Genomic DNA, 26,736 nt, shown 5'->3' with positions numbered 1-26,736 from the left:
GGGGGGGGGTGGACTTTCAAAAAGAAATCGAAAATTCTGACCTTTTTTTTAGGTTGACCAAATTGATTTTTTGAGCTCTCGCAAAACACTGTTTTGCCCCTATTTTGGCCAAATTTTCTGCGCCGCAGGCAAATTTTGAAAAAACAGTCAAAAAAGGCGTTTTTAGGCATTTTTTGGAAAAGTTTGACCAAAAAACTGCGTTTTTTCGGCGCGCGCTCCCCTTTCAAAATTAGTAAATATTGGCGCCAAAGGCGCCTTTAGAAAAATTTTAGGGTCGGTCGGCCAAAAGTGGATTTCTTAAGAAGTACCAAAGGGAGGGGGCACCAAAAAAAGGGACCCTTTGTGTCGGCAGGGTGTCGAATCACTGAGGAGGAAGGGGCGTCCGCCCCTCCCCGCCGCCCTCCTCCCCCACCGCCCCCCCCCCCTAAATCCGCCCCTGTATACAGCACACATCTGCTGGATTTGGAAACATGTGTGAAAACCGGATTAAGAATATCGTTGTTCAAGAAAGTTTGAAGAAACAACCTCAATAAATACCGTGGAGTGTTTGCTGAAAGTGGCATCACGAGTTGTTGCGAAAGTGCTGGCTTGAAGAACAAGAAAATGAGTGATGAAACAAAACCTAATGGTGCATGATGACCAACCAGCTCTCAGGGCAGGAAAGTCTACTGCGAGTGCGATGCAAATGTTCATCAGGATATACATCAGGAATAACAGAAGTACAGTAGTCCAAAATTTGAAACAAACAAACGATCCAATAGCGTTTTTTTGAACATAAAAGCGTGACCGAGACTAAACCGACCAACTTTGTGGTGACTACTGGCTTAATATACAATTAAAGGGACGATGCGAAGTGCGCTGAAGGTATCCATGAGCAAACTGTATACATGGTGAAAGGGATAGAGTAAAATAGCTCTATTTGGACACTTAAGGCTTGAGGGAGGATTGTGCCACTTCGACGATACTCTAAATTTCATTACTTGGCGTGCAGTAATGCGTTAAATGAAACAGGAAAGGCACAAGAAATGCCAAAAAATCAACACCAGTTTGGCAGTTAGGGTGTTGACAGCAAAGTATCTCCTTAACCCAAGTGACAGGAAAAAGCAAGTGGTATGTCATCGACAAAACGAACATCACACAATCATTACTCGCCGATAACATGTCAAAGGAGAGCAAAAAACAAGTTGCTGGGAGGGAAAATTAAAAATTAGAACAAATGGAACAATTCAAAAATTTTCATTTCGGTAAGGGGGATCATTTGGAGTTTGGAATACCGGGAGCGAACAAGAAAACGATGCTAGGAATATACATAGGGAGGAAGTATGATGAAACCTGCTCTCCAGTTCTCAAATCCACCAATTTTACAGCATTGATATTAATAGATTTCAACAAAAGGTTGATAAAATTTTTGAAAAATGGTAGAAAGAAGGCCCCCACTCATAAAGGCAGAAAATAAGGGGTTTAAAATGTTGAAACCAGGATTCAACTCAAAAAAATATTGCGATAGAAACCAAAATTTAACCAGACTTGCTCGTTAATGTGCAAGTACCACAGATTTTTCCGACCATAGTCTTCAGAATTACAACAAAAAAAATTGTTCAATTGAGTGTAGCTTTTTTGCGTGGACTGATCTGAACGAAAGCTTAGTGCTTAGGCCAATTTGTCAGCCATAATAAAATAAACCCATTGGACAACAACAGTTTTTTAAAAATGACCAGAAAAAAAAATCATTAAAATTGTTTAGGAATTGTTTCAAATTTTTGCATTTTTTTATTTTTTTTCTAAATTTTTTTGTGTGCTAAAAGTGGATAAAGAACTCAAAAATTAGATTTAAAGAGTAAAATTCTGTTTTCATGGCTTAAATAGGCTATTGTAAGCTATAAGGCTACTAAAATAAGCTATTGTAAACATGTTCGCTCGATTTATTCGCTCGACTTAAGACTAAAATTAAAAAAAAAAAATCCGATTATGAAAATTATTTGTGGTAGCTGATTTTGCATGGAAAAAAGAAAAAACTAAACTCGACTATAAGGTTTCTCCCTATTTTCCCCAATGTTGGAACAAAATTAATAGCTGTTCTGTTCAAGTTGCTGTTCAACCTGTTCCAACTATACTGTTACAAAACTACAAACAAAGTTAGTTTACTTTTAAATTGCGTCGGAGTTTGTTTTGGGTGTGATGATAGAATCAAAAAGAAAGTCTAGGACTTCGATAGAAGAAGTACATTTTTTTTTTGGAATGTTCCACTTGCAACAAATTAAACCATGCTGTGCACATGGAAACTTTAGAAAAATGTCAAATGAGTTGGATGCAGATAAACTCAAAAAGGATAATAACAAACACTGAAATAACTATCACGCGCAATCAAATACTTCAGAGCGCTTTAAGTGCTAGAAAGGGTAAACTTCTAAAATACAAAAGAACAGTGTCAACTATTTCATCTTCATTTCCAATCAGTGGAAACTCGGTTGGCAGTTGCGTAGGGTAAATTAAATATTGGGAGAATCTGCTCTCAAGCGTTTGTAGCTTTCATTTGCTCATTTTTTTTGTTTTATATTTGAAAATATTTTAACAGCACCTTTGTTCTTTTCCCTTTGTTCCTCTTATTTTAATTTCAGCTATCTAGGATAGAAAGTAACAATAAAAAGTCAGAGCTATCACTAGATAGGTTATCTACGACAGCTGCAACGATCAGCGATGAAGAGATAGCCTCGCTCAATAAAACCATTCTCCCCAGAGGAATCTTCTCATCTCCCAATTAAAGCGCCTCTTCAGCAGAGTTCAAAAAGCGAAAGCTGACATTAGTTTAAACTACAACATAGCTGACTCAGATCCAGAGAAGAAAAATTTTCTCAGCAAATTAGAGGGCCCCAGCATGTACCTTGTGAACCTTTCAACTGAACACGCCATTGTAGAATTCATCAATCGTTCAACGCAATAACAACCTAAGTACGACATTATCATGAATCATGGTTGACTTGAAACAGATGCTAAAAGAACTTACAAGAGAGACAGCTCCAAACAAGAAAACAAATGATGGCAATACACTTTTGGCCGCTCACACAGCTAGTTTGGCCGCTCACACAGCTCTCATCAGATCTCTCGACAGAGGAAAAGACAACCCACTGTAATAACAACGCCAGTAAACATCAAGCTACTCCAGCAACAGGTCATGCAACATTGTTAGCAGACTCCAAAATTTCAAGCGGTCATCAACTCGTCAGCTTGCTGAAAATTTCCGAGCGCTTCGGTTTAAGGACGACTTGAGTTCAGTTTTGTGCGTACATTTTGCCGTCAGAAAATCGCATCATCAGAAGCTGCATTCCCCACCCAGTACTTCGAGGTGCAGATTTTGTTCGCCTTGAAGGAGTGGATTAGTCAGTTTGCCTTAGGATGAAATCATTTACCATCTATGCAATCTCAACTGTTCTCAACAGATGAACCAGGACTCGACGGATCGATAACAATAGTTTCCAAGAATTGGATACGCAAAAATATTACGAGGTTCAATCAGCCAGCCTTCACTGCAGACATCAAGAAATTGAAAAACGGAATCCGGCTCCCATGCTACTTTGGACTAAACCTTCGACTTTGGAAGGAAAAAAAACCTGTCATGGACAAAAAACTTTGTTACATTTGCTTCGGACAAGAAAATTAAGTGAAAGATTACCCATCAAAACACCCATGCTGCAAACGCAGCCAGCTTCGTCATTCAATTCGGTAATTACCAAAAATTGCATCTGCAGATCAATATCAGCTGAACACAGGACCCAGAGTCAAATTCAGATCAACGAAAGATAGTATAACGTCACAAAGTCCATAGCCAGATTTTACGGTCGCTAAAGATAAAGATTGAAACATTTGATGAAAACCCAATGAAATGAATATGTTGCTTGGTTTGCTACAAGCAGCAACTCGCAATCAGTGAATCTCAGGCGCAGAAAAAAGACGCACCCCCAAACACTAACACAAAGAAAAGCCAATCAAGCTTTTTATGAGTTCGGTTGCAGCAGTCAAGGTACAATGCCATTTTTAAGGAACGACGACGACGATATTGAGGACCAGATATCCTACTCAACGACATCCTTAGCCGACCCCAGTCTTGCAAGCATTCATCACCTCGTCACAAGTAATTCTCGAACTTCGTCACTAACAAGCTGAAGCTTTTCAAGAGCTTGGCCTTAAAGCCAAACCGAAATTGAATGAATGCGTACAATTTGCAGTCAGCAAATTGCATCACCAGCCGCTTCAATAGACATAACACTTCTCCACCCAGAACAATGAGCAGCCTTAACTCATCGCCTTGAACGAATGGATTAGTCTGTTAGTCTGGCCTGTAATCATTTACCACCTTCGCAACCTCAACAAATGAACCAAGACTCGACGGATCGACTCCAAGGGTTTACAAGAATTGAAACGCCCATATATTACGAGATTCAACCAACCAGCGTTCACTGCAGACATCAAGAAACTCGAACGCCAACACGCGGCCCCAATTTTATTCGGCGCACAGAATGGGCGCCGTGCAAACTGCAGCCAGTACTAAGTTTTGCCATTGAAAAAAACTGTTACGGACAAAAAAATTTCTGATACCATTGCTTCGGAGAAAATTTTTGAGTGAAATTTTGCGCACAAAAAAAAACACATGCGGTCAGCTTTATCGTTCAACTCGACATTCACCGACAATAGCGCCTGAAGATCAATACCAGCCAAAAAAACCAGTCAAGCTACCTAGGCAGTTAAAAGCCAAGGCTTGTTAGTAGCCACTAACTCTGCCATGAATTACCGGTGAATCTTCAGCATCACCACAGATTCCTCGACATAACTGCTCTTTTCGTCACTGAAACTATGATTAGTTACCTGTCACAGAAAACAGCCTGCGTTTTGGATATTCAGCAAATAAAACACAGCAGCCAATTTTTGTTGGATGATTATATGTCTCGCATAACCTGGAAATCAAAACAGTGGATCTCACAATTCACTCAATTTGGAGTTTTTCAAAGTTTTTTGGTCTTCGATAAATTTTTTTTTGAAAATGACATCAACCTCTGCGCAACAAAATCCAACGAGGTCAACAGCATCTATAGAAAATATTTGTCAACCTGGGTAGATTGGTCACTTTTTCCGTTTCTGTATTTTTTTAACCCTTTCTGGATTTTGGTTGTTTTGAAATGAATTAGTTGCACGCAATGTTTTTTCTAGTTTTTTTTTATTACTCTTTTTATTGACTTTTAAGCCAAAATTTCACTCGAGCCAACCCATGACAGACAAATGATAGCAGAAATTAGCAGCAACAGTAACAGGATAAACCAGGCAATTGACTTTCAACTTTCAGCAAGAGAGACAGAACACACTCGAAATGCAACGGGCTTTTCGATCATTAATGGTTTCTAGGGACAACACCAGCACAACCATAGCAAACATTTTTTCAATAGCCGCAGAATGCAATACCGACATATTGCAAGGAACCATCAACAAAACTAATACAAAAAAGCAAATGGTTCCCAACGGTTCAATGGTTCAAAATTGTAACGAGGAAATCGAAATAGACATCTCCGCGGCTACAACTCAAAGAGATTAGTCAAGCTTGCGATGATAATCGACAGAGAAGATCGTGCAACAACGGAAAAACCTCAGACAAACATAAACAGTCTTAAAATCCTTTAGCACCTGTGAATTCAACAGAGCTGCAAAAACAACATCGTTTCGAACTCTGCAGAGGGAAACGCGTCCAGATTTGAATCAAAAACCGATGCATTATGAACTTTTCAAAAAGGTTGACACACTAAAGCATCCCACCAGAAGAATCAAAAACCCCGGTCAACTCTTGAACCGATCAGCTGTAACCCAAAAGATTGAATGAGTTATTATTCTTTAACAAACGCTTCAATCAACCATGAAAACCAATGACCCTTGCAAACAGAAGAAAACGAGCAGAATTTAAGCTAACGAAAGCAAATCACATCAATGACAGTTTTCAACGCCAACGGCTAACAACAACAACGAACTTAAACGCCCGCATCAAATCACAGTCAAAATAAATCTTTTTCACCCAACAAAAGAAAAAAAGAACAAAGACAAACCCACAGAAGATAACTCGGGCAAAAAGCTAACAACAACATTTTTCAACACGGTGACAAAAACAAACCTACTTAGGAAAACCCTTTTTACTAATATTGGATTGAAATGAAATTTGGATTAAGGAATCAAACACAACAACGCTTTTAGAAACGCCACTGGAAACGAAGGACTACAGAAAACTCTGATCATAACAAACAGTCACGAAGCATGCAATAAACTAAAACAGAACAAAAGCCATCAGTTTCACAGGGCAAAGCGTCAAGACAAAATAAAAGAAAAATACGCAAAACACCCAATTGCACGTTAAAACTACAATTAATACAACTAGACCCGAAAAAAACTCAGGCAGTGACAAAACGCGATAGAAACGACAGAAAACAACCAGACCTAGACACTGAAACGAACAAATTTGGATGAATCTATTCTTTTTATGCCTTGAGCTTGAACTCAAATGTCACCAACAGTTAATAGCAGCAGTAACACAATGCCCGATAGCAATCATAAGCAAAAATAGCAGAGGAACCTGCGCCAACCCACAACCCTCATCAACAAGGCAAAACCCACAACAAAATCAGCATGGCAGACAGTAATCATCGTAGCCAAATAATTCTGAGACCTCACCAGAGTCACTTTTAAAGTTTGGCAGCAAGCGTCTAGACTATGTTTTTAGTCACCACCCCAACCCTTTTTCTTTTAATTCTTTTGCAATAACAATAAAAGACAAACTCTAATGTGCCAATTGCAAAGATTCGCAACAAGCTGTTCACATGGAAAAATTAAACAACCATCCCATCAATTGAAATCAGATAAACTCAAAATGAAAACCAACAAAAATTTAGTGAACTATCAAGTATGTTTTTTACACTATTGGTTAGGAGAATAAAAAAAATGAAACTATTTTTGACAAAATTTTCGAAAGTTTTGCAGAACTTTTTTTGTACCTGAAGTTTTATTCCCAAGTAGTCGTTGTTTTAATATTCGATAAAACATTACACTGGATTAAAACTAAATAATAATTGATGTTTCCAGTTTATTTTAAGTTTAAAAACTATAAACTACTACAATAAGACAAAATAATTGTTATTCATTTGAAAGTGGACAAAAATCAAACTTAATGCGAGAAAAACAAAAAACTAGCAAACGAAAAAAAAACACGTCCGAATTCCAAGTTCCTCCCCATTCTTATTGGTCAGAACCAAAAGGACAGAGTAAAGCACGTGGAGGGACTAAACAAATCGAGTAATTAGCAAAACACGTGAAAAGTTTCAAAGAAAGCAAACCAGGTGAACACGAGAAATGGAGAAAACGTCAGCAAAAGTATTTTGGCTAGGTATAGGAAGGTATATGGGAAAGCAACAAAAAAGAAAAACAAGCCTACTGTTACGACAAAAACCAATAAAACACTTTCGTTCACCCGTGTGGGGCATGCAAAAACAATGTCAGAACAAATAAATGGTCAATTTTATGGGTAGACTCAGCCGGTTAAAAACACTCAAACTCCAGATGGCAGTGTGGATGCGACGATGAACATCCAACGATGATGATGAAAACGATAATGACGATGGTGGTGGTTGTGGTAGTAGTGGTGTTGGCGCTATAGGATTATGTGAGATCGTTTTTGCGATTTAATAGTGCACTAGAATAGTAGTGGTTGATTGTGTCTTGATTTTTCAGGTGGCATGGAGAAGGTTTTACGAGACCTGGAGGTGACTTGGGCAGCAATGGAGGTGCGCTATGAGACGCATGCCCGTACAGGGGTGCCGCAGCTGAGGGCGGATGAGGAGTTGATTGAACTGCTGGAGGACAACCAGGTGCAGTTGCAGAACATGATGTCCTCCCGCTTCATAGCACACTTTCTTGAGGAGGTAATGCAAGCTGAACGACCCCGATTTCTGCAGTTTCCTATAAATCTTCTCACAAACCTGTTTTAACAACGTCAACAATAGAAAAATGTAAAATGCTTGACAAGTATTTCGAGCGTGTATCTACACAGGGGCGGACCTAAGACTTTCCTGAGGGGGCGGATTTTAAAAAAAAAGGCTTAAATTTTGACGACCTTTTTTTTTAGGTCGACCAATTTGATTTTCTGAGCTCTCCCAAATCACTATAAAGACCCTATTTTGAACAATTTTTCTGCGCCACAGGCAAATGTTTGAAAAAAAAACAGACCAAAAAAGGCGTTTTTAGGAGCTTTTTGGAAAATTTTGGCCAAAAAAAATTGCGTTTTTTTTTCAGCGTGCGCTCCCCCCTTTAGAAAAGGCGCCTTTAGAAAAATATGAGGGTCAGTTAGCTAAAAATAGATATCTCAAAATATTTCAAAGGGGGACCTTTTGGGTCGGCAGGTGGTCGAATATCTGAGGAGGGAAAAGGCGTCCGCCCCCCCCCCTCTAAATCCGCTGTTGTATCTACATTTGGTTGATCATATGCATCTGCTGTTAACAGGTATCGACGTGGCAGAAGAAGCTATCTACTGCAGATGCTGTCATTCAGATCTGGCTGGAAGTGCAGCGGAACTGGTCCCACCTGGAGAGTATCTTCATAGGCTCTGAGGACATAAGACGACAGCTGCCACATGACGCATCCAGGTTTAGCATAGTTCATATTTTTTCTAGCAACATTTATGTATTATAAAGACCATAATTCGCCTAACTTTCAGCGACGCAGACAAAAATTGAAGAAAAAAAACAGTTTAAAATTATTTTTAGGCACTTTTGGAAATTCTTGACCAAAATAATGGCGCTCGTTCCTGTTTCAGTTTTAGTGTATATTGGCGCCGAAGGTGTCTTAAAAAATGTTTAGGGTTGGTCTTAAGGTTGTACGAAAGTACCAAAGGATCGATCAGCTAGTGGTATGAATAATATTCTGCTCATCAGACACAAATTTAGCGAAGAGTTGGTAAGTCTCTCTTACTTGAGACGGTTCATATACTACGCTCAATACCAAAATAAGAGAGCTGCTTAATCTTGACGGAAAACTGCTGCTGCGTCCCTGGTCAGCATTAATAATTAGTTTAACTTTTTTATGGATGGGTAATATTGCCTCTCCCTCATGGATCAAGGTGGGCCTCGAAGCAAGGAGCATCCAGAACGAGCAAGGAGCATAGAAGGAGCAGGAGCAACGAGCAGGATCCTTTCGGTTGCCAAGCGAAGACTTAGTCTCTTCGCCAACGCACTGATTTCTTTTTGAAAAGTCTTTGTCCAGTGGTTATTTTTTTGTCGAATTTCACAACTTATAAAAGGCTCATTGTTACTTATTAATTATATATTTCATCCGACCGTTCATCAATTCGCTGGCAAAAATGCATAGTTGTTCCCGTTTTTTTTCCTATAATTTTGAAATAATATCTGTAGTGAGAAAGTTCTGTACTACTTCACATCAGCCGGCTCTCCGTGTTTAGTTATCATCGCCGTATTCATGTTGTGTTTGTTTCTCTGTGGATCAGGTTTGACAGCATCGACAGTGACTTCAAGATGCTGATGGAGGAGGCGAAGGAGACGCCGAATGTGATCGAAGCGACTAACAAGGGTGGCTGGTACGAGAGACTGGAGGCCCTTCAAGCTCAACTGTCTCTGTGTGAGAAGGCTCTGGCAGAATATCTGGAGACGAAGAGGCTCGCCTTTCCCAGATTCTACTTTGTGTCCAGTGCAGACCTGCTGGACATACTCTCAAATGGCAACAGCCCCGCCACCGTCAGTGTCACAATGTCTCACAGATTTTTTTCTCCCAAAATTATTATTTCATTAAAGTTTTTATTTTATGAGGGGAAGCAATGTTCATTTTTTCCAATGTTTTTTTGATTAAAATGCGTACTGGGAAGATTTTTTATAATTTTAAAAAAAAAAAAACCAAATCAATTTTTTTAACCAGAAACTAATTCAGATACCTTAAGGAACAATGAGAACATTCAGGGCATGCCTTGAAGCGAGTAATCGTTTCCATCTATTTTCAGATGCGTCGTTTATCACCGTATTTGCTTTCTGTGTTTTTACAAAACTGCCTACCACCTGCGCTGATTCACTTTTCTTTGCGATTACAAATTTCAAAGATCCAGGCGAATGAATGAATATAAAAGGTCCTGCGATCACGTTTGTCATAAAATTGCTCGTCTAAAAAGAGCAGCAGCTGTTGATTCTGATAAAAGGAAAAGCGGAGAAAAATGGACCTGAAGTAGATAGATTTTCATTTTCATGATTTTTGGATAAAAATGCTTAGGTTTATTTACAGCAAAATTATTCAGTTGCTTGGGCCAAACAGACATGTTTAGAGTATTGTAGTTTTTCAGCGCGTACAAACGTTAAAAGGAGCTTGAGGCACAAAATTAGCTTTAAACAATTCAGATGAAATTTTTACTGAGGTAAATGAAGAATCATGTAAAATCCATTTTGGCGGAAATTTCCAAAGGTGTTGGATAAGCAAACAGTTGCAGTTTCTGTAATTTTAATTTTCTTTATAAACAAAGAGTAACCGCTTGCTAGAAAGACTGAAATAATGAATCTTAAGAAAAAGACAACAGAATAAAGATACCTAAATTCAATCTTTGTGAAATTGTTTTTGCGAGCAGGTGTGAATTCAAACGCAGCTAAGCGAATTAAACGACTTAGTATATGTTGCTAAATTACAAATTTGATTTAGTTTAGTTTTAAAGAAAGAAAATGTGAAAGTTGATTGGCCTCACATGATGCCATAAGTTGCTTAGGTGTGTCGCCATCTGAGTAAACTGTTCGACAGCCTGGCTAGACTAGACTTCAAGCAGGAGGATGGGGATGGCAATGGGAATGAGGAGTGTTCTAAGGATGCAGTTAGTGGCGATGGGAACGAGAAAGAGGGTGTTAGTGGAGGGAAGGAGTGCAAAGTAGCAGTTCGGATGGGGTCCAAAGATGGAGAGTCAGTGGATCTGGACGAAGCGTGTGAGTGTGATGGACAGGTGGAACAGTGGCTGAACAGTGTGGAGTTGCGCATGCAGCAGTCTGTGAGGGCCAAGATCACAGAGGCAGTGATAGCCTACGAGGAGAAGAGTCGCGAGGTGTGGATCTTTGACTGGCCAGCTCAGCCTGCGCTCACCACTACCCAGATATGGTGGACCACCGAGGTGAGCTCTTTGCATAAAGACCACACAAGTGTATAAGCCGAATAAGCAGCACAAAAACGTCTGGAAAAAAGAGGATGCCAAGTCATCTGTGCCGAAACAGCAGCCTGAGACAATGAAGTTGAAATGTATAAGTAGTGAATAATACTAGACAAAAATTCTTCATAGCCATATAGAAATCAATCCGTCTGTGATTTTTTATATCAGCAGAGCTAGGAAGTATTTGAACGTAAAATTTTTAGGTGGGGATTGCGTTCGGGCGCTTGGAAGAGGGATATGAGAATGCTCTGAAGGATTACAACAAGAAGCAAATTGGGCAACTTCGCGCTCTGATTGAAGCACTCATTTCGAATCTAACTAAAGGAGACCGACAGAAGATCATGACTATCTGCACGATTGATGTGCACGCCAGAGATGTTGTGCAAAAGCTCATAGTGAACAAGGTATTTGGCGTGAATGCACCAGTCGATTTGATCCCACCTAAATTTGTAGTAGTAATAGTTTAAAGTACAGTTTGACAATGAGTTTCATCTTGCTTCTCTTGTAAATGTTTAGATCGACAGTGCCCAGGCGTTCACGTGGCTATCTCAATTGCGCCACCGATTCGATGACGAAGAGAAACACTGCTTTGCAAACATATGCGATGCTGAGTTTCGCTACTGGTACGAGTACCTGGGAAACACTCCCCGATTAGTTATAACTCCCCTGACTGACAGGTGTTACATCACCCTCACACAATCACTTCACCTGCACATGGGGGGAGGTCCAGCGGGACCCGCTGGAACGGGTAAGACGGAAACAACCAAAGACTTAGGACGAGCATTGGGAATCATGGTGTACGTGTTCAACTGCTCAGAGCAGATGGACTACAAGTCATGTGGTAACATTTACAAGGGACTGGCTCAGACTGGCGCATGGGGCTGTTTCGACGAGTTCAACCGCATCTCAGTCGAGGCTAGCTTTTCATTTTCCAAAACCACGTAGAGTAGCACATGGCGAAGGTTTGAATATATGTCTACTTCATCTGTTATTTTAGTGCGCGTGCGACTAAAAATGATATATATTGTGTAGTCATATAGCAGCAGCCACGAATAAAAATTCTCGAAAGAGAACAAGCTTAGCGGTTTCCTGCGCAAATAGCACAAAAAGCTTAAACCAAATGATTTAGAACTAAAAAACTCTGTGTCTTTTTCAAATTGCGTTGTTTTTTGTCCGTGCCGTGATGAGAGAAACTGAACGAAATGAACATAATCGAGATTAAAAGTAAATTAGGCATGTTCAACAACAATTTTAATCGAAAAAGGAACTAAAAAGAGGAAAAGAAACAAAAGATTGAGCTCAAGGTTTGATTGGGAAAGGAGGCATGGAATAATGTTTAAAGTTGTGAGATTAGATTGGTTTGTTTTTGTAGGTACTGTCAGTTGTGGCTGTCCAAGTGAAGTCTGTTTTGGATGCGGTCAAAGACAAGAGATCTAGGTTCGATTTCATGTCGGAGGAAATCAGACTGAAGCGGTCGGTGGGAATGTTCATTACCATGAACCCAGGCTACGCAGGCAGGACTGAACTGCCGGAGAATCTGAAGGCACTTTTCAGGCCTTGTGCAATGGTCGTCCCTGATTTTGCTTTGATCGCTGAAATTATGCTGGTAGCTGAAGCCTTTACGGAAGCTAAAGTTCTGGCCCAGTAGGTTGATTGGCTATTTGTTTTCAAGCGGAGTCTGATTATTGAAGCCTCATAATATTAATTTAAAAGTTTTAGTAATTTAAAAACTTAATAATGTTTGATTCAATGCAAAGTCTCCCGAGACTTTTTAGTGAGAATTATGTATCTATTTAGATGTTTTTTTTAAGAAAATTCATCACTTTGTATGAGCTCTGCAAAGAATTGCTGTCCAAGCAAGACCACTACGACTGGGGATTGAGAGCAATCAAATCTGTGCTGGTGGTGGCTGGATCCCTCCGAAGAACTGATCCCAACCTACCAGAAGACCAGGTCCTTATGAGAGCTCTTAGGGACTTCAACATTCCAAAGATCATTTCCGATGACCTTTACATTTTCCACGGGCTCATCACGGATCTGTTTCCCTCCATGAATGTGCCTCGGAAAAGGAATGAGGCTTTTGAGGCGATTGTCAAGAAGACAGCGGCTGATCTATCCCTCCAGCCCGAGGAAGCCTTTATCATGAAGGTCGTTCAACTTCAGGAGCTGATTGATGTCAGACATTCAGTGTTTATTCTCGGAAATGCGGGAACAGGAAAGTCACAGGTTTGTAATCTCTACCTAATAAAACGTGACATTTGCGTGTGATGTGAATGTTCGCAGCTGAACTGCTGCGGTTGAATAGCTAAGCTGAAATGTTTTTTTTCAGCTTAGCTATTTTTCATGCAGAAATTAAAAAAAAATGATGTTGTAATTTCTACGGCAGGTGCTGAAGACGCTGTTCAACACGTACAAGCAGGACAAGAAGAAGCCCACTTGGTGTGATCTGAACCCCAAGGCTGTTTCGAATGACGAGTTGTTTGGGTTTGTAGTCCAGGCGACCAGAGAGTGGCGAGACGGTCTCTTCTCAGTGCTGATGCGGGACATGGCAAACATGAGTGGGGAGGCGCCCAAATGGATTGTACTGGACGGCGACATTGATCCAATGTGGATTGAGTCGCTCAACACAGTCATGGATGACAACAAAGTCAGTCGTTGATACTGCAGATCCTGCATTAATGAGAGTTTAAGTAGCTGCGACATGAGTTGATAAGTGATTCGAAGTTGGTAGTTGTTCAAAGTTAATAAGTGATTCATTGAATTGAGTGTTTAACAATTGTGTCATTGCTTTTTCAATATGTTGAGGAATAAGCCGTGGAGATGTAAATTTGTCTCAGTTCTGCGTAAGTATGTTCGTTTTTTTGTCGCCGCAGGTGTTGACTCTTGCATCCAACGAACGAATTCCCCTGAGCCCTTCAATGAGGTTGATCTTCGAGATATCGCACCTGAAGACAGCGACCCCTGCTACTGTATCCAGGGCTGGCATCCTCTACCTCAACGCCAGTGACATCGGATGGTCCCCTATGGTGCAGAGTTGGATCGACTCCCGTGAGATACAGAGCGAAAGGGCCAATCTTACCATCCTGTTTGATAAGGTGCACATCACTTTATCCCCACTAATTTAAGCAATATCCAAAGCTCTGAGTAGAGAACAAAGTTTTATTTGCACTGCAATTGTGATTTGCTCACGTTAAAAACAATCTACAAATACTAACACTGCTTTTGCTGTTTTAAGTTCCTTGGTTTATTTTTAAGTTTACCCGGGTTGCCCACCATAGAAGATAATGCGCAACCATGCACATCCATGCATGATTTGCATGGAATATGACTAATCATACGTAGCACTCTCAAATTAGTTTTTTAACGGAGTAAAATAGTAATTAAACGGTTTCTCTTCGTTATGCAAGCTGTTGATAAAATATCAAAAATTTTCACCATGCAAATCATACGTCGCAACATATATGGTGCTAAGTATGGAAGAGATTTTTCACCATATTTTTTTTTCTCTAGAAAACCGTAAAAATAGAGGTTACTTGACAAAAATGACTGACAAAAATCATCCGTAGTGCAAAATACGCGTTTATCAGATTTTGATTTTTTTCTACCATGCAAACCATACGTCGTACCATTTATGGTGCTATTTAGGGAAACGATGTTTCCATACAAAAACAACTTTAATTGAGCATGCGATATCATATCCAACACCGAAATTTTTTATTTAATTTTGGGGTTTATTTGCAGTTTCAAATATTGAAAAATAAGCTGAGAACATACTTTTGGTAAAAAATGTGTGAAGAAAAGTGAAAAAAAAAAAATTTGATTTTTTAAAAATTTTTTTAGAAATTTTTTTCATTCCGGAACAATTTTTTTGGCACATCATGGAACGAGTTGAAAAATAGAATTCTGCTTCAAACAGACCGTTTCACGACATACTTTTAAATTAGGATCAATTTTAATAGTAAAACAATTAAACATTTTAAAAACAGATCTGACATCGAAAAAAGTTTTTTATATTTAAGCAAAATTAACGTTTTTTGTCGGCTTTTTGATTTTATTTACTTTATAACATTTTAGCGTTTACATTGAGCTTTAATGTGTTGCTAGACACAGTCGCTTTTGAGGTGAATATCGGTAAAAAAAAGACACTTCAGATGTTTTTTTTCTTCAGTTTGAAAGAAAATTTTATTCTTTTATCAGATACCTTGAAGTGCACAAGATCAAACCCCAAAACACAATTTGTTCTGATTATCAGCTCCAATATGTTATGTATGATTTTTCAAAGAAACAAGAAAAAGCAAGGATTTACACAATAAAAAAACTATAAACAAGCAAACGAGTCAAAACATGTAGTACTTCGTCTTTTTTGGTGAAACACAAATTTTTAGAAAAGGAATTCAGAAAGTTTAGTTAATAGACCTGAATTGTATCATGTTTGTATACATCTTAATCAATGCGTCTTTTGTAGTTATTATAAATATTTTGTGATGTTAATTTTTCAGTATGTGCCGCCTTGCTTGGACGTTCTCCGGACAAGATTCAAGAAGGTTACTCCGATTACAGACACATCACACATTCAGATGTTGTGCAACCTGCTAGAATGTCTGCTTACACCAAAAACCACTCCACCAGATTGTCCCAAGGAACTCTATGAGCTCTACTTTGCATTCGCATGTGTTTGGGCATTTGGAGCCCAGATGTTTCAGGACCAGGTTGAAAATTTAGATATGCTGAAGTGCTTTTGATTTGATCTCTTTCGGAGTGGGAAGGAAAGATGGTTTAGTTAGTGTTCTCAGCGCGATTCAAAGTACCTAAGTTTTTCTTCCGACAATTGAACATGGAGAGGAACTTTGTATTCAGGTGTGTTTTACTTTTTTGTTTTCAACGCAAAATCTGGCATCACAAATAATCATCGTGATGCGTCGAGTGATTTATCATATTAAAGGTCTTTCAGTCGTGATTCGACGTTCTGGCCTAATTTCGACCACGTCTGATGAGCAAGCAGGTTTACTGTAGGTTAGTTATGCCTCATTTAGGTCGTAATAAAAGGGCCTATTTACTCGAGTAAAATTTGTTTTTGGTTTTCTTAAGCGCCGTTTTTGGAATCAAAAAAATTGCAAGAAAAACTTGAAAAAATGATTAATTTTTTTTGTTTTTCTAGTCCATGTTTCCTCAAAGACCCTTTTCCAAAATGCCTTTTTACTATGGCTCTCAAATATGCGTAAGGTCTATTTTTTGTTCAGATCCTTTTTATCACACTACGAAAAAAAAACCGACCCTAATTTGAAAAAAAAAATCTAAATTTTTAAATGTCCATGGTCGAATTATTCTCTGCTACTTGAAAAATAATCGTTTATCCTTGGGTAAATTTTTCAATGTTTTTTGTTTTCCACGCAGAATCAAGTACCACAAATAATCTTTGGAATGGGTCCAGTGATATATCATTTTAAAGTTTTTTTTCAGTCATATTTCGAAATTTGTTCAGTGTCGAGAAAAACTGATTTGAAATGTTTGTGAAGTTAATCTAATTTTGAGCGAGTAACGCGATTGAGTAAGGCTTTTTTTTGCAAAAAAGTTTATTATTTTTAGGATAGAAAATTTGGTTTTACTAAAAACAAAATTAGTTTTAGATGTTTCCCTTAAAGCTTATTTGGTAAAAGAAAAGGTTTGCTGAAAGATTTTAAGAGTACTGTGATAACTCAGTTAAGAAGTATAAATTTATTTTATTTGCAGTTAAAATAATTTTGGTAGCTTTATTGACAATTTGAATTTATAAAAAACAATAAATTGTTGCTAAAAATTTCAAATAGTTTCAAAAACTTTTTTTTTCGGAATCGTTTGTTTTTATTGTTTTGTTTGTTACTCATTTCTTGAACACAAAAATTGTCAATTATGCTCAAATAACTAATTCTATACGCAACCGTATAGTTCTTGAATTACTCTAGAACGACACTTGTTTGAAGAAAATAATTTTTTTTTTATGAACATCATTACGAGGTCAAACTTTGCACTGGATAGGTTCACGATTTTCTGTCTGTATGTTTCTGGATTCCAGGGACAAATCTCTAAACACGTTAAATTTTGGTCAGAACAATTTAAAAAAATGAGAGAAAAAAATAAGAACAAAGGGAGCGTTCGTGTTGCGGAATCCACTAACAATTCACAAAATGCAAAGTTTGGCCTCGTAATTGAGTTTAGGTCCGGGCGGCCTTCTCATAGAGTGTTTTCGGATAAGTTACGCAGTCTCTTTGTCACGCTATCTTGTTTTCGGCCGGATAGATTCGTTCAACTTCTTAGTCTAATACCAATCTTAATATTACTCTTTTATTTCCTTCTTAGAGGAGAGAAGAAAGCAACTGATTTCAATCTGTATTATAATTTCTCTGGCTGAAACTATGAATATTTTCAGCTTTACATTTAATCGTAAATTATAGTAATGGATCATGACTGTTTAGTTATGAATATTTTACGGCGATAAATATCAAGGTATATAATATATACTTGGTTTGAACCGGTTCCATAATGATGACCAGAACGTTTTGTGCCACATGCACCACATCCGGCTGCCCTTGCTGATTATTTGCGTTCGTCTGACAGCGATTTGTCTTCTTTCAGCTGATTGACTACCGCATCGAGTTCACGAAATGGTGGAACACGGAGTTCAAGTCCATCAAGTTCCCCTCAAGTGGCACAGTGTTCGACTACTTCATCGACAACGACTCCTACCGCAAGATGGCGGACGCTATGAGTCAACAGAACACCTCGGGCGGAACAATAACAGCAGGCGGGTCTGGCGGAACAGCGGGGACGGCGGCTGCAACGGGCGGCACCGAGAAGGAGGGCGGTGGCAAAAAGGAAGATAAGCTGCCGAAATTTGAACCTTGGACCAAAAGAATTCCCGCTTTCAACATGCCGATAGATACCCCTTTGCAAGTTAGATGACATTGCGTATTAATACGTATAAACTCACAGAGCGCTGATTTTTAAGGAGAGAGTCAGTGGCATGCGCAAAAATTTTTCTAGCGGGGGAGGCGGTTTTTCGAAAATTTTTGTCGACATTTTTTTTTAGGTCGACCAATTTGATTTTCCGAGCTCTCTGAAAACATTTTAAGGACCCTAGTTCGTCAAAAAACAGGCCAAAACAGGCGTTTCAAGGCACGTTTTGGAAAATTTTGACCAAAAATATCGGTATTTTTGGCGTGCGCTCCTCCCCTTTAATTTAGTTATATTGGCGCCAAAGGCGCCTTTAGAATTCTTTTGATGTGTCCGGCCAGAAGTTGGTCTCGTAAAAATATACCAAAGGCAGGCTACTGGCGGAGAGTGTTTGCTGGGGGGTTATTTTGGGAAATAGTCAACTAAACTTCGAAGTCTATTCTATCAGAATGCGATATTCAATCAAAAAAAATTTCTCAGCGTCAAGAAAATTTATTTTGTGGTTTTCACTTTTTAGAAAAAACATGAGGGCTCTTTTTCCTTTTCCCCCCCCACCTCACATAAGCGTCAATTTTATGATGTAACGAGGGGTTTTACAAGGTTAATTATGAAGACCAAAAATGTTTGTCATGGCCTAATTAGTTCGCATGCCAATTTTTGTAACATTCGGATAAAGTGAACAAAACTTCACTAGTAAAGTTTTGCAGGTGGGGGGAAAAAGGAAAAAGAGCCAACATGAGGAATAGTGGCTGTATTTTTCCACTCTTTTTTACTCGAATCTTGTCAATCAATTAAAGTGTAATTTCCCTCACCGAGTCTATGGATCATAATTGATTTTTGTTATTTTATAGTCATTATCTATAAAATTACAAAAGAATCGATTATAACACATGGAAAATGGATTACAGACATTTTATTATTTTTTGTCAATATAATCCATTATAATTGACTGTTATCAATTATAACGGATTTTGGCTGGGAAGCTTTTGATGAAATTTTAAATTTTGTTTTAAACTCATCTTAATTTTTGTTGAGCGCAGTTGCTACGTGTTTGTTTAATGGAGTTTAAATTGCTAATTGCCAACCCTCACCCTCCCCCCACTTCACGTTCACGATGGGGAAGGGGGGTAACACTAATGATTGAACGTGAGGGAAGGGAATTTTAAGGGTTGTCTCAAATGCTTGAACTCTTTTACCACCCCCTCCCCCCAGGTTGCCCCAACTCTCGTTTGAAATCCTTTCTCCTAGTTTATCCCCTTCCACTCCAGCTAAGTTTTCCGAAGATGGAGCGAGGGGGTTGAAAACTTGGGAGGAGAGGTGGGGATGGGTGCGGTTTGTAAACTGCGAAATTGGAGGAAGTGAGGTGGGAAACTGTTAGGATTCAGAGTTAGAGCAACTAGGGTTAAGAGCTGTGGTTAGAGACAGAGATAGAATCTGAGGTTTGAATTGAGGATTGAGAAGCGGTAGTGATTGTTGAAGAATGAATTGCGAAAGTGAATATAAATGACATGCGAACTAAGCATCACAAAAGTACCAGTTAATTTGTTACTGACTAATTATTCAGTTTGTGACCACTAGTTGACCTTTATTCAGTTTTGACTATTTCAATCAATTTTTGACCCTGAAACTGAATCGCTTAATTTATATTGTCTAACCTTGAGATGGTCTGACCTCAACACCCCCAACTCAGACTGAATTGGCTTTGTCCAATGTTAGGCTGCAACCCATCAAGGTTCGAGGATGCTGTTCCACCTTAGCCTTGCTCAGCGCTTTTGTCAACAAGTCAGCTTCCATGAACTCAGTAGGGCAATATTGGAGTTCAACTGTTTCATCCTCCACTCGTTCTCGAACAAAGTGGTATTTCACATCGATGTGTTTCGTTCGCTTCTGCATCAAAGGATTCTGGCATATCTTGATGCACCTCTAGTTGTCCTCTTTGAAGACGGTTGGCCGTCAATAAATACGCCCATCTCAATAAATGATGGCAGATGTAGAGCCTCGTTAACCGCTGCTGCCATTGCTTGGTACTCAGCTTGAGTGGTAGATATGGCTGCAGTTGGTTGCTTCTTGGTGCTCCAACTAATTGCTGCCCCTGCCTTCTGCAAATGAAAACTGTAGCCAGTAGCTGACCTTGTATCATCCAAATCTCGAGCACAGTCAGCATCTGCAGATTCATAGAGTTTTGATACCACCAGCGTCCTTAGTGTAGCACAGCTCTAGATCTTTACTCCCCTTGAGGTATCGACGAACCCTCTTTGCAGCCACCCTGTGCACCCTTCCCAGATTCTCCTGGAAATGAGAGAATTGCACCACAGTAGCTAAGATATCAGGCCTTGTTTGCTTAGCTATGTACTATAGTGAGCTCACAATGCCTCTGTAGTCCTAAACCTTCATGGACACTGCCTGTGCTGACCCAGCTTCAAGGCTGTCCATTTTCGACAGTTGAGCGATGATGTCCGCTGGTTTGCATTCAGCTAGGCCAAAACGCTCCAAGCAGTCGTCGATGCCATGTGATTGATTATTTGTTATTCTCCCAGAAGACTGCTTGACCTGCATTCCAAGGAACCAGGACAATGCGCCTCTGTCATCCATCTTGAATCGTTCGGAGAAACTGATTCTCAGCTTGTCAATTTGTCTTGACATCTGCAACCAATGATGATGCCATCTACACGAACCAGCACATAAATCATTGCATCATGTGTTCCACTCATCGTATACAAACAGAAGTTGTTGCTGCTTCTAATGAACACTTCATCAAATAGGAAAGTGCTCAGCATCTTATAGCAGTCTCTTTCTGCCTCCTCCAGCCTATAGAGTTTTCGTTGTATCAAAAAAACTTGGCTGTCACCGCTAATGAACATCTCAGGCTGCTCCAGGTACACTGTCTCTGCTAGAGAAGATATAAGGAAGTCTGACTGAACATCCCTCTGATGAAGTACAAGATCATCTTGTGCCCCCAGAGCCAGCAGTATCCTCTTTGTTTCGGGTTGACAGGTCGGAGCAAACGTCTCATTGAAGTCAAGTCCTTCCACTAGCATGAACCCTTTCATCACATATCGGACTTTGAACCGCTCCATTTGTCCCATCGCACCTTTCTTTGCAACAAGAACTCATCGTCGAGGAATAGCTTTTCAAGATCATGGTCTATTAAAAAGTGTCTATGTTCCCATGGCTTCTACAGACTTCACCTCTAAAACCATAGCTGCCAGCCACTGCTCTTTTTCGGGTCCAGACACTGCTTCTGAGTGTCCCCTTGGCTTTTGGATTCCAGTCACTGAAGTATGGGTGTAGGCCAGTCCGTATCGAATGGGTGGGTTCCTTGGTCTAACGCAGCTATGCACTGCATGATCAGTAGAATGTGCATCTACTGCTTCCTCCTCGACCTGATTAACCTCAGTAGCCCCCACTGAGTCTGCAGTATCACCCTCAGTTGGCACGCTTCTCGCTTCTTGTTTCGCTGGTTTTCGTTGTTATTGGTTGCTCAACATCCCTCGACTGATAGCTCCACGGCTTGTAAGGGCTGACTGTCAACCATGAAGTCATGTGGAATGATGTTCTCCTTGAGTGTCACGCTTCTTGCTCGCACCAATCCTCTTGTCTCTAGATCCATCAGCAAGTAGGCTTTGCTCTCTTTGTCGCAGCCGTTGAAGTTGCTTTCCTTCCCCTTTGGATCCAATTTCCGTCTGTTGCCTCGATGCAGATAGTACACCAGGCAACCAATCACACGCAAATAGCTTACTTTTGATGGTTTACTATAGTGCATCTCTATCGTTAAAAGGCGCTTCTCGTTGCTGAATGTGGGACACAAGTTACGAACCCTCACAGCTGTCGACGTAGCTCGCACCCAGAACATTTTCGGTAGCTTTGTTTCGGCCAGCAGTCATCGAGTCATCTCGGTGATCACTCTGTTGTAGCGCCCTGTTACACCATTCTCTTGGGTGGTATTGGGCACAGCGAACTCTTGCTTCTCCTGGGATTATCTACAAAATCTCTTGAGTGCATTTGACGAATATTCACCTCCATTGTCAGTACTCAGCCGCAAACTCCTGAAACTTCAGTAGAACCCCACTCTTTTTCATATCCAGCCGATTGATGTCGTCCATGAAGCTCAAGGTATAGCGTTTACCATGCATTCTCCGTAATTCCAATGATCCCTGAATGTCACTGAAGCACAGTTGCCCCACGGCCGATGCTCTGCTGTCAGTGTTCTTAGGCACTGCTACTTCACGCATCTTGGAAGTTGTACAAACTTCGCAGAATTTTAGCTCGCCCACATTGACAAGCGATGAAAGATCTAGCTGGTTGAGGAGCCCCAGTCGTTGGTGCCACAACATTGCATCACTGGTATCCCACCTTGTTTTCGTCACTAGATTCATCGAGTTCCTCTTGAACTTGCACTCAAGGAAGAAAAGCTTGCGGCGCTGCTTCACAGGTAGCTGTATCCCATCTGGTGTCAGTAGATGTAAAGCATCTGCGGCGAAGCTGAAGCTTGAGCCTTTAGCCGCAGCTGAGCTCACATTCATCAAGTTCACATTGTAGCTCGGCAAAAACAGTACTATGTGAAAAGTGTAGCTTCTCACAGCATCACGGCAGTCTCTGGTCTTCACTTCCACTGATCATTCGCCCCTGGCAGCGTGCAGTTCGGTTTCTTCATAGTTTTCCCTCCGTTCCAGCTCTCGAAGCTAGAAAAGACAGCCCTGTCGCGCACCACATGATCAGTGCATCCCGTATCCACAATGAGGTCGTATCCCTTCATTGAAGTTGTAGCACAACAACTGAAGAACCCTGTCCTCCTCTGCTGGCACTCCCTTGCAAAATGTCAAGGTTCCCCACATTTGAAGCACCTTTGCTTCTTTGCTCCTGGCCCACTTGCTTCGTTCGACACACTGCCTCGAGCACTGGATTGTCCACTGTCTTTTGGATTCGCAGTTCCTAACCAAAAAAACCTTCTGACCGCACACAGAGCAGCCACTACTTGACACTCTCTTTTTCTTCCTCACAGCTTGCATGACTATGTGACCATGTCCAGTACTCTCTCCACATCGAGCGTTCCTCGAGTCAGCGTAGCTCCTGATCCTCGTTCTCCGCTCTGGAAACGTCTTGGCTGGTTGAAAGCTCTCTTGCACCACAAAACGTCATAGCTGTCAGGCAGCCCATTGCGGCCCAAAGCATTCAACAGTGTGTCCGTGATTAATTCTCCAGCTTCGCTCAACAGCGTCATCAGCTCTTGAAGGCGAACGAAGTAGTCGTTGAGACCCCTCTCTGATCCCAGGCGCAGCTTCGCAAGTTGGCCTACTAGACTGACCAACGCCGGCCTCTCTATACTGCAAAAATTCTCTTGAAGAAGCTTCCAGGCCTTTGTCCTATCTCCATACCCATCTGTTCCCACGCAGTCGCTCGTTATGTACATCAAAGTGGTGTTGTTGAGCACCAGAGCCAGGTGGGACCACGCAGTGCTTCGGTTGCTTTTCCTCTGCTGGATCAACACTGCTTGCTCCTGTATCTTGGTATCGTAGGCTTGGTCGGGGAGAGACTCTCGGGGAGAGTAGGCTGAGCCTCTGGCTGATCATCCTTGCCCATCACTGTACTGAACAGGCCCGTGGTTCCCATCAGCGCCACAAACTTCGTCAACCAAGCAGAAAAATTTTCAAGCTTTCCAGTAAATGCCGCCAGTTTTAAGTCCATCCTTGCTTGAGGCTGCTAGCTAAAAGCTAAACCTGACGTAATACAAAAATGAAAAGAATAGAAATCAGGGCCCATAACTTCTTAAGATTCACAGTTAGAGCAACAAGGAATAAGAGCTGGAGTTAGAGACTGAGATAGAATCTGATGTCTGAAGTGAGGGTTGAGAAGTGGCAGTGGTTGTTGAAGAATGACTTGAGAAAGTGAACATAATTGGCATGACAAACTAAGCATCACAAAAGTACCAGTTAATTGATTACTGACTAATTAATTAGTTTGTAATCACTAGTTGACCTTGTCTGAGTTTAATCAATTTTGACTATTTTAATCAGTTTTTTACCTTGAAACTGAATCGCTTCAATTAATCTGTCTGACCTTGAGATGGTCTGATCTCATCAAAATTGCGGGAGGGGGATTGTGAGCATACATAATGATGTTGGACGTTTTTGCGTTTTTAGTTTTTTTGACTTGTTAACTGTAAAAGACATGACACATTATTTTTTGTAAAATTTGCAAAAAGTTCTGCAAAACAATTGAGTTCAGCTCTAAAAAAATGAGTTATAATTGAATTTTGTTTAATTATTAAACAATTACAATAGATTATCTTGACAGGATTGTCTTGATTTTGTCAAAAAATGGATAGTTGTGGATTACAATCGGTTATAATGGATCATTTTGTTTCAAAAAGAATCGATCATAATGGCTATATAATTGTTTTTGTGGTCTGAGTTTTTCATCTGTAATGGATTACAAAAAGATTGTTATTAATCCATTTTATTCTAATAAAATCTATGGGTAAAATCGACTTTATTGAGTTTTTGTTGGTTAAAGTAGTGTCTACATAATCGATTATCATGGCAAAGTACGACAAGGTAATAGATTTTTAATTCTTTTTTACCAATTAATTTTTCAAATATTTAAACTCACCATAATCCATTATAATCGGTTATAATCCATTTTAGTTTACAAGATCGGTCATAATCCATATATATCAAAAAAACCTTTGAAAAACCAATTGTTGGCTTAGGGTTTGGCATCAACTACTCAAAAACTCAGCTTTCAAAAAGATGTACAATTAAAAAAGTAAATAATCTCTAACATGAAAAATGAGTCATAATTTTAATCAAATTTAACATTCATCATTCTTCAATTTGCCTGCTTTGTTGTAATTCTTATGTGTATTTTTCAGATACTCGCAGCCGTTGTTCTAGCATGTCGTCCACTACACTCAGCCTCACATACAGACATATATCAAGCCATACATTCAGAGATACTACCAGCCATACATAAATACAAATAACCAGCCAAACTTACAAACCATACCTTATTGAAAAAACATAAAAAGCAACAAGGATAACCGGTTGCTGTTCATGTAGCACAGAGTGTATCGACTACCTACTCAGATTTTTTTTTCTTCAAATTAGTGTCGTTTCTTGCATGTCGTGTGATGGTAGAGCTATAGAAACGTGTAGAAATTTAGTGAATTAGGCATTAATGATGAAAGTTATCACCAAAAATAAAGAAAAAAGGTGAAAACATTTTTTTCGAACAATCTTTCACTTTTTTTTCAATTTTTTGTGGACGAATTTCTTTTCGATTTTTTTTGCCAGAAAAGTGCTTTATTTGTGTATATTATTCTATGCGTAAGCCGAACTATACATACATGCATACACCTAGACATTTACATACATACACGCATAAATATTCTAGCATGTAGTCCACTTCGGGTAGTGTGTAAGATAAACAGCCGAGGACATACATGCACACACTCAGCCTCACATACTGCACACATTTTTTTCTATGCCACAAATACTAACAACCAACCATACTTGCATACAAACAACCAACCATACAACCCTACATAAGTACATTCAGGCATCCAACCACAAATAGATTCACACATCTAACCGTTGTAGCAAACATACATCCAACCATGCTCAAAAACACGCGCATCCAACCACGCAAACATGCGTAATGCAACCAATTATTCAATCCTACATAAAAACAGACATGCATCCCATCATGATTACATACAAAAATCTATCCATACACACATATCCAATCATATATATTCACAAACATCCATAGATACACACATCCAACTATGCACACATACAGACACACATCGAAACCTTACTGCAAACAAATGCATCCACATACATACATACACACATCTAGCCATACATACATACTCACACATAATTACAGAAGCAAAAGTTGTGTTATTGTACGAATTCTCTTTTCTCCAACCTAAGTCGCAAACACTGTTGCGACGCAAAGATTGTTGCGACAAATGTGTTCATTTTGAAAGTGTTCATTTTGATCAATGAACAGCTATTAAGAACAGCCAACACTAATGATACTAACTCATACTATTTTTCTTCAAATAGCACTTTAGCTTCAAGGTATCATGGTTCTGCAGCGTAGAGGTAGGGAAGGAGACACGCAACAAAATAAAAACATCCGAACCTGGGCAGGGTCGGATGTTTTTAATGAACTTTTTAGTATCCTACCAAAAATGCGTCCGCTCTATAAATTGAGGCATGTTACCTGGTAATTTTTTTTCTTCAAATTGACTGGTAATGCTAATGGGCAATAATTGGCCTGCGTCACTTAGCAATTATGTAGAATCATAATTGTCGTGCCTCACTTTAGGATTTTTGTAGACACAAAGATTTGTTCATTCAGTTTTTCCCAGTAGCGTTATCTGTAATGTTTTTGCCTGTGTATGCGAAGCGCAACTTAGCCTCTGTGTAAATCATACATACACACATCCAACCGTAGATACACCCACACATCCAACCATTCATACATACACTTATCTCCATGCAAACACACATATTCATTCATACATACTCATCCAACTTTGTTAACAAACACACACATCGAAAACATACAAACACCTAACACACACATCC

The 26,736-nt window shown here is 39.7% G+C and overlaps 1 protein-coding gene across 1 annotated transcript in view; it reads left to right on the top strand.

The window, feature by feature from the left end:
• Nucleotides 1-26,736, top strand: part of LOC134844184 (dynein beta chain, ciliary-like) — a gene marked incomplete in the record, with an annotated part of 486,199 nt that overhangs the window by 7,859 nt on the left and 451,604 nt on the right. Inside the window, 12 exon segments of the mRNA XM_063860749.1 lie at nucleotides 7,756-7,946; nucleotides 8,524-8,666; nucleotides 9,524-9,770; nucleotides 10,778-11,170; nucleotides 11,410-11,610; nucleotides 11,723-12,121; nucleotides 12,579-12,850; nucleotides 13,018-13,432; nucleotides 13,593-13,853; nucleotides 14,080-14,301; nucleotides 15,706-15,915; nucleotides 17,819-18,136. Of these exon segments, the coding sequence (XP_063716819.1) occupies nucleotides 7,756-7,946; nucleotides 8,524-8,666; nucleotides 9,524-9,770; nucleotides 10,778-11,170; nucleotides 11,410-11,610; nucleotides 11,723-12,121; nucleotides 12,579-12,850; nucleotides 13,018-13,432; nucleotides 13,593-13,853; nucleotides 14,080-14,301; nucleotides 15,706-15,915; nucleotides 17,819-18,136 (3,272 nt within the window).

This window comes from Symsagittifera roscoffensis, chromosome 4, assembly GCF_963678635.1.
Source record: "Symsagittifera roscoffensis chromosome 4, txSymRosc1.1, whole genome shotgun sequence".
NCBI lineage: Eukaryota > Metazoa > Xenacoelomorpha > Acoela > Convolutidae > Symsagittifera > Symsagittifera roscoffensis.
This window is presented reverse-complemented; position numbering and strand designations above follow the sequence as displayed.